Raw genomic sequence first — 14439 nt, forward strand, 5'->3', positions numbered from 1 at the left:
TATCTTATATTAATGAAAGCGCGGGAGCATGATTATATCTTTCGTATTTCATTCATGAATATTCAAATTTTAATGAATTCGCGAGTGTTACCGACACAGGACTGCTGGGTTTGATTCAGCTCATTGTGGTAAATGAGGAATTCGTCTCAAGGCTGTCTGCATGCTTCGATGTTGCCAACATTCGTCTATTCAAGAAAAAAGAAAAATTATCGGGAAAGTCATATTATTGAAGCTTTTCTAAGAGGGTGAACATGCACGGAAAATCAATATGCAGAAATATCTGCAAAATATGCAGGAAAAAGGCGTTACAGCAATTGCAGAGAGTATATCTCGTTTTATGAGCTCTAGGTACCGAAAAAAATATTCTCCATTTGTAAAATAGATCTTGTCCTCATTCGATTTTTCATTCTGTTTCAGAGTAATCCTTACGCTTTAAAAGATGGTAATGCCCCTGGCGACATGGGAGCGTGGACCAGCGCTGGCCTTCAACCCTCAACAGGGTACTACCCTTATGACCCAACGTTAGCCGCCTACGGGTAAGTTACGTCAATTTTCGTATTGAATTCTTGACTTTTCTGACGCAACCGCTTTCGTCCAGGGAGTTACTACTCGTCTTCTACTCATTTAATGAGTAGAAGATAATAAACCAAAATATAAATCATTGTGTTTCATTGATTCTGTTTTACGACTCATTTCAAGATTGGTCCACGGAAAAAAAGAGGCTGGGGTTGCTGGACGACATGGACCTTTCCAATTGATTGTGGTATTATCCCAATAAATTAGGTTAATAAGCCGAATATTGTGGTATTACCTTAATGTGAGTTGGTGGGAAAATTTTAGGAGAGAACCCCTAACACCTTTTTTTCCGAGTCAGCTGCATGGAACTCGATCAGTAAAGTAAAATGAAAGAAAAGCGTTGCACAGTCAAAGCACAGGAGTCAATATTAGTCAGGTGACTCCATTTTTCGACAATATTACCATCCTGAACATTTTGAGATATCAAGGAGGAAATTCGTCACGTAAGTAGAATCGCAGTAGCTGAATAAGTTTATTTATCTCTGTCAGTTAGCGCGGCAATAGGCATTGACTAGATAGTAATTAGACACTCCAGAATCATGTAATAATCGCGTCAAAGTGGTAATTAATTTAGAGCTGCAGGTCGTAAATACGGCTTCGAAGGAGACAGATGACCAATTTCATGGCATGTTCTTATCGCGACTGCATGCCTCTCATTGGCAAGGCAACTAAGGTTGTATACAGGCTTCCTGGGCCGTCCATTACCTTCCGATGCAACGTTCCGAGGTCAAGAGTTAACCTTTTTATCTACGGCATTTTTACGTGAATATAGATATTAGAATAAGTTGCCTCAAGCCGTTAAAAATAACCCTCAACTTAAGGGTCAAATTTTCTATGACTGTTCCCCGTTTCATGTGTTCTAATATCAATGGGAAATCTGTATGTTTTCTAAGTACCGAATTCCATCATATAGCTAAAAGGGTCAATTGCATTACTATAGTTGAAACTTTGAACGCTTTTCGCGGAGACGATCTCTGAATAGGATTTAAAAACTTAGAATTAGCGTGCCGTGGGCAGATTCCAGATTTCGCCTGGAATTTCGAGCGTATGCAACCTGGTTCTCCGAAGAGTTTAAATAGTTGCATGTTAGGTCCGAACCCAACTTCGTACATTCTTCCATTGTTCTCCGCGTTGTCTTGAGTTGAAGGAGCGTTCAATCGTCTAATTTTCTCTTAACGATGGTGTGATTGATGAGCAAATTGTTGAACAAAAAAAGAAAGAAAAAAAAATTGTATATTAATGGTTGAAAAATGTCGAGGTGTCTTTGCTAGGCGCTTAAGTTAGTTTGATAGGTTAGTTAGGATCGCTAAATCAATCGCTCAACTCTTCGGTCATCAGTCATCAGTGAATTTGAGCGTTGACTTCCAAAATCAAATTTTACATCCCAGAGGAGATGGCACTGCGCGACTCTTATAATATATTGTCTCTGTTCATGAGGGATGAGTTGATTAACTTGCACAAAAAAGTTTTTATTTTCACTCTGTGACTTCACAGAGAAGAATAACTGCAGGAAAAGTGTGGTGGACGCGTTCCTAGCCAGCGAACCGCACACAGTGCTGCAAAACCGAAGAGACAAACGTTGAATGGATTGAAAAAAAAATCCTGTTCTCCTGTGAAATGATAGGAGCATGTGAGTGTAGGAAGGTTTGCGTGGCATCGCAGAGCGAAGCGGTGAGCGCGTATTACACGGTGAAGTCTGCGAGCGATTGGAGGCGTCGATAAAACCAAACGATTGGTTGAATAATTGTGTGCGCTGCTTTTTTAATTGGAGTTGCAGCAGAGTCCAGGACAGCTAATTTGTCCACACGAAAAGAAACTATATCCTCCTTCACCCCGATAACCATCTCTACTTTAAAACCTATAAGTTCATGTTCTCACTCACAGTCCTCCCTCCTCTTCGACTCCTGCACGGCACGATCTATTATCTCAATTCTGTCGTCTAATTCTTCCTCTGTAAGTCCCCATAAGAAGGGAATGAAGAATCTTGCTTCTTACAGTTCTCTCAAAATATTTATTGGGGTAACAATAACCGTAAAACAAAACAAATATTTTATCGCTTTTTTCAAGAAGAAATTACGAACAAAAATGTGATTTTCCTCACTCCCTTCAGAGTCTCTGCATTATTTTTAGATCGTTAGTAAGAAAGCTCAGTGGTTTAGCTGCAATTTCAATTGGAAGATTGTTTAGGTCACTCTTTGAGTGCTTTTCAGTAAAAAATCTTGAATGATAACCTATTTTTCGGAGATACGTGTGAATTTTTCAAATTTTTACAAATTCACTTTTTTCTTATATGTTTATTCGGTTTTCTCAAAAAAAAGAAAAAAAGAGAAAAAAATAATGCTCAGAAAGAATATCGGGGGTTAAATATAACTATACTAAGTTTTTACATTGAAGGAATGAAACTTATTACGATTTTAAGGGACTGTTGAATTCCCATTTTAGAATGAAGATAGAAAAAGTAGGGTGTAGCAAATGGAGGACAAGAAGATAAGTTCATTGTTTTGGGAGGAACCCGTTTACAAATGAAAAGCGTCCTGGTATCTTGATGTATCAAAATCGAAACTGCATTGTAATTTACTGAGAATGTTTCTGTGTGATAAATAAAAACCCTACTGTGTTCTCATCAAAATCCTAAACTCTAGACATTCTTCAGAAGTCTGTCCGGTTCAAAAACTACTTCATACCTTCAGGAAATGCTTTTGGATCGCTGGGTAGCTTTGCCAATTCGTCCCCAAGTGAATTTTAGATAGCTTTGTCACCTCAACAGAGGGAGGCCATTAAATTGTCCAAAGGGCAAGGGGCCGGTTTATCGGTGCATTACGCCCATTTGTGGAGAGTGGGGGATAATTTAATTTCGCCGCGAGATAGAGCTGCGGAGGTAATTATAGCTGCGCAAAGTTGCGAGCCTACGAGTCATCAAAATAGTTCCCGAAACCGCCGCCATGCCGCCTTACTGCGCTAGCTCCAGCACTATTATCGACGCGAAGCGTAGTGTAATGAGCTTATACAAGCAATAATTCCTTATCAGAAGTCCTGTAAAGTGATTTTATTCACCTGCATCCCGCTCCCTGGCCAGTAGAACATATGTTGCTGGATTATTATACTCGTGTTCGCTTCGCATAAAACCCTTCTTTTTAAGTCTCTTTAATTAACTTATTTTTATAACGTCGCTCTCAGACCCTGCCAGGATCCACTAAAGTTGCCGGTTTGGTCGCAATACTCCACTTTTATTACCTGCGTTTGAGCCGGACGCAGATTCTAAAAATTCTATCTTATCCTCCAGATGTTCACACTTTGAGAGAATTTTTTTTATTCACGAGGCTATTAAAGATTGTATCAGCATATTTGGATTTATTTTTCCTTTTCAGTTTTTCCTGTCTTGTCATAAAGAATGATCCACCCAAACGTATACTTAAGTTCGAGTTATTCCTGCCTCTTATGTTTATGTTTTTCCCCGAATTTTGGGAACAATTTTTGAACAGTTACATCATAATTTCAATTCATACTTGCATACTACTACTACTATGCATACTTCAATCGCTTTTCTGATAAATGTAATTCATATCTAGTAGAGAGCTCGAATAACCTTTCATATATGTAGCATTAACCGTACGGCAGGAAAATTCCGACCTTACAAATAATCGCAGTGTCTTGCTACTCTTTTTTGTGCGAATCGTTCTCCGCATAAGATTAGGAAAAAAAGAAAATTTGACGTTTTTTCAGATCAGATTTTCCGGCCCATTTTTTCGCACCGTAAAATGCTGCAATAATAACACACTCAGATATCATTAATTAAAGAGTCTAATATACTTATTTTGATTTCAGTTTCGCGCATATTCTCGTCCGATAGCAATGCGGAACCAGTTATTACCCAAATCACGTGAGCGCCAAAATTGCGAATGCGAGAAAAACAAGAAAACCCGTTTTATTCGTTCTGTTGAAAAACTTTGGATTCCAAAAAATGCATGTTCTTTTAGAAGGCTATACTTTGAAATCAGACAGGATCGATTATACCAGAGAGAACAAAGAAAAAAACAACCCCTCTGCCACTAAAATAGAGATTGGCGCTTACATGATTTGGGAAATAATCGGTTCAATTCTATTTCGTAAATATATTATTTTAAAAATATGACAACGGTTCCACGTCAGGTGCCGCGTTGCGGAGTGCCGTTTCGGCCGCTCCATTTAGGTGCCGGACACAAAGCGGTCAACCATTGATAGTGCGGGGAGGGGGAGGGCTAAGGGAAAAACCTATGCATGCAAGAATGTTCATTTAATTTCCGTGAGAATCTCTATTCCTTGTTAACATGATGTTATAAGGTCGTCCCGATAGCTTTTGACATAAACGCTCAGCGATAACATCAGATGTCTGGCACTAGAAGCCACCTGACAAAATTCCACTCCATCGGCAAGAGTTATTACGGTACCAATATACCGGCAGTTTCACAAATTCACCCTAACGGCGAAACATGTGCATTTAACGCAGCTAAACGGGAAGGAAATTAATTAGTTTCGATTCCTAGGGGAGGCTGTTGTATATAGTTATATAATAGTGTAGCTTCGTTGTTCTCTCGCATGAATTATTGTGGAAATAGGGTTGTGGGAGGCTTCGATGAATAAGGTACCTTAAATTTTATTGTTTACTTTTTGCCTTGTGGTAATAGAATTTATCTATATCCACTCCTTATAGAACACCATAAACGTATTTTAAAATTCTTCTACCTCTACTATTTCCTTCCTGCCGGCTGATTGTTGAAATTGATAGACAAAGCGATAGACAATGAAGACTTAGGGAGTATGGAACGATCTTATCGGTTAAAATTGGTGGCTCATATGGTTAAGAAGATAAATGATGGAATAACCGTATAGGGTCACTTATCGGTTGCCGTTAGTTTTTTACCTACATTTTCCATAACAACCACCCATTTCAACCATGGCTTCCTGTTTTTAATTTTAAGTGCGGTAGCAAGAAATATTTGTCATCTGTTTCTATGTTAGGAACTATTTCACATAACTCATGTGATTAATATACATACAAAAATAGTTCAAGCTCGATTTGACTCGACTAGACCATACTTTCGTGTGTAAGTGTGAATCAGCGTAGACAGAAACCCCTATTTCCTGACCAACGGGTTGAATTTGGGGAGTTTCAATGCGTCCGATATTTTGCGGAAAATTTCGATAAAAAAACATGTATCGCTGTACTTCATTCTGTACCCTGTCTTGAAATCCATTCTTTGCTAAATTTGTAACTTAGACATTCAAAATGCGATCATATAACTAGCCAAACTGACCCATCAAAACAGAACATACATGCATCTTAAATGGCATCTTAAAGCCGTCAAGAAGTATTTTTTCTTAACTCAAGAATTTTGCTGCTTAATATATACTATTTTTTGATAACCCTAGCATTTTTCCTTGTATTAAGATAATTTTTATTCAGCTTAAATCAAGATAAAACAATTTTTTCTTAGCGGGAAATTCAAGAATAATCATGCTTGAGCCAAGCACATTTTTTTCAGTGGGGCTATGATTCGGTTTTGTCGGTTTTGAGAGGAGTTGAGTAAGCTCGAAGTTGGGTTACTGGGATTGTTGCATCCGAAGGAAGCTTTCAAGTTTTTCACGTGCAGCGCCTAGGCCGCCGCCACACCGCGCCGCACCTCCAAGCCCCGCGCTGGGCGTGCGGAAAATGGCCGGGTATCGATTGAGCCCTGGCTAGCACATAGCTTAACATGCGCACTTGCCAGTCCAAAACATGCATTCCACCCCCGCCCCCCTCTCGACATGCTATCTCGCTTTCGCAAATATACCCCTTTCTCCCCTTTCTTTCACCGCATCTGGGCAACCCACCCTCCCCCGCGCTAACCGCCCCACCCCTCGTCGCAAACCGCCGAGCGACTCCCCCTCCCCTCTGCGGCTGGAACCGCAATTTACAACCATTGGAACGAAACCCTAACCCCTGCCCCTGTACCCGGCCCCGCCGCGGCAGTGGATTTCAGCCAGGGCTACAAATAGCGGAACATAAAAGCAAATATACGAACAAGGCGCAAACAACGATAGACGAATGTAATCGTCGCGCATAAGCTGCTTCTCTGTTTGAACATACTTCCACCACGATGAAAAGTGATTTTTCTCGAATATTATGGAGAAAGTTGAATCCTCCACCCATACTGTACTTTTTAATAAGAACTAGAGTACCTTTATAGAGAGAGTATGGCTATTGGGTCTCGTAGAGACTCATAGGGTTGATAAAATGGCGGCGATTCTAGGTGAAGGGGGGTGAGAGTGGGGTTGTTTCCAACGTTTGAAGTTTATCATTTTCTATACCTTTTACGAACCCTTACCCCGTGTTCCAGGGTTAAACGGCCAGACTGCAAGAGCCGGAACATCCTTTATAAATTCAGGGCATAAAAGTACGAGGAAGTACACATTTTCATGAAATTTGGTTCACAACAGTTGCCAAAATTCCGGAAAAACAATTAACTTTCCGAAATTTTGGGGGGCCGTAGCTCCGACTGGGGGCACTTCCAGAAAAAACATTATACCGCAAAAAAGTCTAATTTTGATTCATAGAACACGCTCATGCAGTCTGACCGTTTAGCTCTGGATCACCCTGTATAAAAAAGGGTGAACAGAGCCCAAAAAATCTGAAAAATCAATTAGGAAACCAAAAATGTCCAGCAAAGGTCAGATTTCTAAGCTTGGTGAGGGAGGATGCGCACAGTGGATCGAGTAAATAGGAGAGGTCGGACAAAATTTGGAAACTTTTAACGTTTAGAACTCCGTTTATACAAAACTTTAAGGTTCTATAAGTGGTTCCATTGGTTTCCTCGTGAAATTTTCTTGAAATGTAAAATGAGACGAAATGAACATCCGAATTTGCAGTTTTAGTCGAAAATTTCATGTCCGACCTCTCTAATTGACTCGATCCACTGTGAGGCGGTTCTCTTGCCCAGCGCTGCACAGGAATACGTAGACTAAATTGATTTTGGGTAAGCCCGGATTATGATTATCTGCCTTGCGCGTGAGGTCAAGCGGGTTAAAATCTGAGTCCGAGGGGCTGGTGAAATCCGAAACTGCCTCGCCTGCCCGGCCACGTTGGAAACTAGCCGCCTGCGCCGCGTGACCTCAAAAAGCTCCGCGAGGTGTCCAAGTCCAGGAGAACCCAAATAAGACGAGACAACAGCGGCGTGGCGCGATAATCGACTGTCGATACCATCCCATTTGAAGCTATGGTAAAGAAGATGGTCGTTGCGAACGCCTTGATAATCGATCTTTTTTAACAGGTTTAAACGGCATATCGATCGATAAATCGCAAAGCACACAGGACGACGCTTCTCGTGTGAGGCTTCACGCCACGGCTCATGGCACCCGCAAGTGTCAACCTCCTGACTCGAGGCCTGGACCCAGTCGGACAAATCGTCGCCCTCTGACTTAAGGGCGTACCACGCTTTTTACATGAGCCCCAGAATGCATAAATTTATACGGAACTCAGGGCTCAGATGAAAAGCGAGGTACGCTCTTATGTCAGAGGGACGACGGAATAGGCTCGGCTCTGGTCGCCATGGCTGTCGTCGTCCGACCAATGGCTGTCGCCGACAAAGCTCCGCTGCCCAGCGTTACCACAAGAGGGAGATGAAAAAAAGGAACATGCACATCGGACAGCGTTGCAAAATGGGTTAGCTTCGAACTTTGTCTGGGGGGGTTAAAAAGGGTTGTTTCGTTTGGGGAAAAATTAAGATCACGATGATTATTTCGGGAAGGTCTGATCCCTCTTTATTTCATTATTGTAGTATCGGTTTATGAGGAAGTTTTGACGACAGTTTCGGTATAGGATGAAGACAAATCTATTTTATTATTTTTATACTTGTCTCATTCGATAATGGCTGGACAAAAGGGCATATGCTCCGATTTAACAAAGGAGAGGAAAAAGAAAGAGAAAAAGAGGAAGAAAGAGAATGTAAGTTTTTTAAAAAAATTCTCTTGTAAACAAGGGTTTATTTGCAAGTTTCTTACATTTGCTTCATTTGAAAGAATTTTTTGAAGGAGAGGAAGGAGGCAAAACTTTAGAAATTGCGAAAAAACCAAAAGAAATTGACAAAAACTGCAATATATCTGTGTCATATAGGCATTGAAGTGAGCGTTTTTGCACCGCCTTCTACAACCACCCCTTTTCAGGAAAGCCTCTGCTTGATACTTTTTGCCTCTACAAAAGCGACGCGTGGCATATGGTCGTTTAAACTTGATGATTTATAATATTTGCGTGTTTTTTTCTTGTTTCGTTTCCAATTTTTTATTTTTATTTTAAAAAGAACTTAGAGTTGAGTATTAATTATCTGACAACGCTGGGAATGCTAACCTCATTCAGCCCAGTGGTTCCGATTTAGCTGCGGTGACCGATCAGCGTAAGGCGCATTAATTCGCGACTGTCGTCTCGGGTTTTCACCCTTCTTCTTCTTCTCCTTTTTTCCTTTTTGTTTTTGAGTTTTTTTTTTTTCAGGCTTAGAAGTCGCGATCCGTCTCAACTTACATCTTGCTCTGTTTTGATTTGCCTCTGATGTTTGTTCCTATCCGTATTGACGAAACATGACCGATCCTTATTTTTTGCGCCAGTTGTAGAAATGTCTATTAGTATTCACCCATTTAGTAGTAGTTTCACCCATTGAAAACATATAAAGATTTTGAAAGTCGCGGGATATTTCCTCCCGCACTATGTTCATTGCTTGCAGTGGCAAACCTTAAATTGTAATCCCTAATATTTTCCCCCTTCTTTCCTTTTTTATGACGCTACGTTTAATCTACACTACATAGATAAAAATTTCCATGTTGCACTGGAAAAAAAGCACATTGGATCTAGAGTCCAGACTCTTGAAAACATTGACAAGAAAAAATACTCTTGATTCAATCGAATTTTTGCTTGAATCAATAGGAAATCCGCTTAAATAAAGAGGCTAATTAGAGGTTCTTAATTTAAGATAGATTCTGATTGAATCAAGAGTACTTTTTCTTGTCGATGTTTTTAAGAGTCTGGACTCTAGACCCAATGTGTTTTTTTTCCAGTACGGGTAATTTTCATACTGTGTATCAGCTGATACACATATTGCTTAAAAAGGAGGAAATGCCACATCCTTCGAATACATAATGGCGGACACTTCGGTCTCAACGTCGACATTATGAGAATCCATAGAGAATAAGAAAGTGAGCGAGGCGAGGTGTACGCGTTTTGCGACCGAATAGTATTTTTACCATGTAGTACACTATACCGCGCCTATTTCCCATGGCGAAAGTAAACATTCGCTATCTCCCGCCATCAGCCTAAAACCTGGATCCCCTCTAATTTGAAGCCTCCAGCTGCAATGTTCGCCTGCATGTACGATAGCTTTATTGAAAAAAAAAAATACCGAATCGAGCCTTGTAATATCCGCTATCAAGCCGCTCGATACCGTGGCTCTATTGAAATCGTGATTCCGTAACATCAAAATAACATAACCTATCGATTCGCTATCGAAGATCGTAGGTCACTTCGTGTTAACATAGTCTCAGCGTTCAGACCGACATCCAGCGTTGTCGGTTCCGGCGAATATGACAGCAATTTTCTCCATCGGACTTCAGAGCTGGATAATTTTGTGTTTTTCCGCCTTCTGGCAGCACTGCGTCTATGCATCCCTCGGCCTGGTTTTACTCGGATAAAAGTAAGATCTATCGGCGGTGTGAGAGAGTCGTGAAAATATCAGGAAGTATAAAAGAGGGAAACTTTGGGCCGTATTTATAGTCGTTCCTTAAAAAGCTCCTCTCTTCAGGGAGTGTGGTTAAGGGAGGTTCAAGGACGCCTTTAATGTGACATCCTGACTTTCGGTTTAGGAATAGATCCATGAAAGAAGTGACAATAATTTGTGCCTGCAAAAAACACACGAGAAGATTATTGCAAATGGAGAACTTGCATGCAAATTTTTCATCGCTTCTAATGAAAGTGCTTATAGAGCTGATTTCACAGTATTTTTTATAATTTTTTTCTGATATGGGAAATAGTATAAAAATAGATTTAAAAGTGAGAAAATGCACCTCCCAGTGACGTCATCTGGCGGCATTTCCCATTTATACGCACGTATTTTAGCAGATTAGATAATTTTCTCATATCTTCTCCAATGATTGTTCAATTCATGAAGTAAGGATATCCTCGTGTTCAGTAGTTTCCACTGAAACACGAAATTCATCAAATTTCAGACACCTAATTTTATAGTAGCTCCTATTTGTTAATGCTGGAGCATTTTTTTTGTATCGTATACTTTTTGGTGTGGAATTTTTTTAAATCCCACTGAAAAAAAGGAGATGGTAGAAGAATCGCTATGGGGGGAAAAAAGAATGACGAATTTAACCATGTTCCAGGCTGGATTGGCGTCAACCGATAAGCTGGAAATTTCAGGAATGATCGCGTCGACACAGCGGCTACCGTAGGTGCCTCAATGAGTGAAAAGGGAGGACCCGGGTGACTTATAATGAGTTGGACATGAATTAAAGAAGCAAAAGAAAAGAAATGGGAGGAAAATTCAACGCAACACAAAAACCAGTGTTGTCCAATATTGATTAATCCTCACGCAGGCTGCGTGATCTCGGAAAATTAAGTGTTTTTTAATCGCAACACGGTCACTCATAAGCCGGTGCACAGGAATCTGTGTGGCCTAAAACTAATGCAAATGAGACGAATATTTTTCGATAAATCCGTCGAAAAACGTTCCCGTCTGATGACAAATGAAGCGCCTCGCGCCGGTATGCCATCAACTCTCGGACCGGGTGTGATGGATGCGAGGAGAGAAATGGACTGAATCTGTTCGGGGAGAAAATACTAATAAAACACGAAAGGAAAAAAGCATGAATGAATATTTATCAACTATCGGAATTTTTGGAGAGCGCTGTTAGTGACATTTATTGGTACTAACAATCGAAGAGTGATTCACGCGGATTGGAGCATTCCTCGTGTCTGAAAATTCATGTTCTCGCTTGATTTACTTTCCTTTTATTCGGTTTTTTTCGCCATGAATTATTGTTTTGCACGACTGATTGATTGTATTCGGTTTTCATATTTGACGGAATAAATTTGGTTTAAGCAGAAATCGCACGAAAAGCTATTGCGGGTGAGGGCGTTCTCAACTTAAGAGCATAGAATTTGTGTTGTCATGGAATTAATGATCGCAGTTATTAGGGAATATTCTCTCGGTTTTTACAAAAATGACCTTTCAAATTATTTTTTAAAAAATGCATAAATTTTGGTCTTTGATTGAAGTAGAGCTGTAGTTGCACCGCCTTCCATACATGTATGTACTTACATGTATTTGTATCGCTAATATCAGCATTATCTTTTTATCGGTATAAGGCAGCTTTTTCACCATCCTTTTTTATAATATAACCCTGGCACAAATTGGCGCATAACACACTGTATAATAAAAATACTAAATTTTGTGTTTGATTTGTTTGAAGTTTTTGCGACAAATATAGCGTTTTGCCTCAGGAAAAGGCGACAAATTAACTCGAGGTTGCTTTTCATTTGAAATTAAACTAAAGAAATCTGGACTGAATTTAATTCAATTAAAATCTGATTTTCAAGCAAGAAACCAATGTAGCCTCTCATTGTCAGTAAAATTACAAAATTGCACGAGAACTACAAAAGAGACTAGAACGGTGAAAATGTATTAATAATAGGTAAGATGCCCGTACAAAGCCGTGTTCACAAACTTCTTCCGGGTGGAACTATGAAAACAACAACAAAGTTAACTCTGAAGGGATGGATGGGGGCAAGGGAAAAGGGACACTGGGGTGGATAGGTCATAAGTTAACTCCAGAAAGTTAAACAAAGCGTGGCATAAGCTCATAAATATTAATCAAAAATGAGAAGCAAAAAAATCCCTCGGAACAATTTTTGTTTTCTTTATGCCTGCTCGTGAGACATGCACAGGCGAACATGCAAGCCGCAACCGACGAAAGGATATAATTTGGATGTTGACAAGGACTGAACATGACTTATCTCAACTGAAAATTCCTGTCGACGACAGGAAGTGGAGCAACCGGGGGAAATCTTGATCGGAGTGCCCCAAAATACCTGGCGTGCGCCCGAAGGGTGGGGGAGGGGAAGGGGCTTTTGCACCCACGTCTACCCACTTGAGCCGCTAATAAATTACCTTTTTTTCTGATTGCACCCTCTCGTAAGTTTAGTTGTCAACTTACCAGTCCTCTGTCCGCAATACGGTGGAACATATGTTTTTTTTCCTACTCCCACCTCTTTTTCGGACTCGGACCTTGAATGGCTCAAGTTGTCAGCTCGCCGAGAATTCTCTTAGTTTTTCAATACAAATCGAATAATATGCCGAATTTTAGCATCTAAGTTCACAATGTTGTAAATATTTCTTCCTTTAACCCAAAAACTATGCCCATAACGGAATTCCAGTGTTCTACCTTCACGCCAAATGTTCAATAGATTATAAGTCATCGTTTTCCTGTTCTGTGCTTGGTTATAGATTATAATCCGATAAAATTATTTTCTATTATTCGAATTGTAGTTCCAATCTACGACTGGTAGAGGTTGTAACAGAAACTACAGTTTTGAAAAAATTGTGGTTGATTTTTGTGAATATTGCTTGATTCAAAGTGCCTAAACAAGAAGAAGAGTGGAAAAACTTCATTTAAGGGCTTAAAGAAAGTAAACTTCATTTTTTACTGCGATAATGCGCGTGATATCGCGTGAAATACGTCCAATTTAAAGTCTCATCCGCTAATTCAGCTTTTCCGAAGATATTAAATACTTATTTTAAACAGCGAACCCTTTTTGTGCTTTCCTGATATGAAATTTGAAACTACTTACGAGTTGAGTAGACAGACCACTCCATTCCGGGCTCAAATGCCGAAAGTAGAGTCCCTTTATACCCAGAGTTAAGACAACTCACTTTTGGTTGGGCTCTGGTTAGGCTGAAAGTGGCCTAAAAAAAATCCAATTCTGATTGGTTCTCGCTCATGGAGGCCGAAACGAGTGCACCAAGATGGCGGTACCTCGAATGTGAACAAGAATAATGAAAATATTACCTATTTGTGGTTTAGCAAGAGAAAATTGTCATTTCCATCGGTCCAAAATGAGAATAGATTAAGAAATTATTCACAAACCAATCTCATTTTCTTTTTAATTGATCAATTTGTTGATGTTGTTGTTTTTGTGTGAAGACATCGCAGGATTCCCGATCCTTATCCCTCAATATCGTTCGTTTGGGTGCACTCGTTTCGGCCTCCATGGCCAGCCAAGGCCGGCTGCCAGTCAGCTGATAATCGAGTTGTCTTAACTCTGGGTATAAAGGGACTCTAGCCGAAAGTTCCGGGTGTTGGCACCGTAGCAACACCGGCAAACTCGGAACTTTCAGCTTTTGAGTCCGAGACGAACGGTATTTCTGTGCAGCCCGTAAGTGCGGCTTCCTTAGCCGTTTCTTTGTCCTGGAAACGATGAAACATGGTCGAAGAATCAAAAGACTATTCTTATTTGTTTTTATATTGGCACGTTACAACAGAAGAAAATCTATAAAGCGTGGCAACGCCGCTCGCGTTATTCACGCCAGGGCGAAGATGAATCCGTGTAAAACCAAATTCCAGGCAATGCTGGAGTGTGTCGCTTTTGAAATGAAACGAATAGTTTACGGCTTAGAAACGAAAATCTGTGGAATTTTGTTAGAACAAGAGCTTAGTACTTTGGCATGAGCATTGTGGCCAATCACGCGCTTTGCATGCTCGTTGGATGTTCTCCGCGCTTACCCGTCTATTTAATCGCGTTTGTAATGTTCAATCGATACCATAACTCGTTAACCAACCCGAAAAATAAACAGTCTCAAC

The 14439-nt window shown here is 40.2% G+C and overlaps 1 protein-coding gene across 2 annotated transcripts in view; it reads left to right on the top strand.

The window, feature by feature from the left end:
- Window positions 1–14439, top strand: part of LOC109039804 (homeobox protein araucan) — a 162029-nt gene that overhangs the window by 118543 nt on the left and 29047 nt on the right. For both annotated transcript variants that reach the window (XM_019055477.2, XM_019055478.2), the window contains one exon: window positions 418–536. In XM_019055477.2, coding sequence (XP_018911022.2) covers window positions 418–536 — 119 coding nt within the window. The remainder of the gene's footprint in view (window positions 1–417; window positions 537–14439) is intronic.

Source organism: Bemisia tabaci, chromosome 2 (assembly GCF_918797505.1).
Source record: "Bemisia tabaci chromosome 2, PGI_BMITA_v3".
NCBI classification, from domain to species: Eukaryota; Metazoa; Arthropoda; class Insecta; order Hemiptera; family Aleyrodidae; genus Bemisia; species Bemisia tabaci.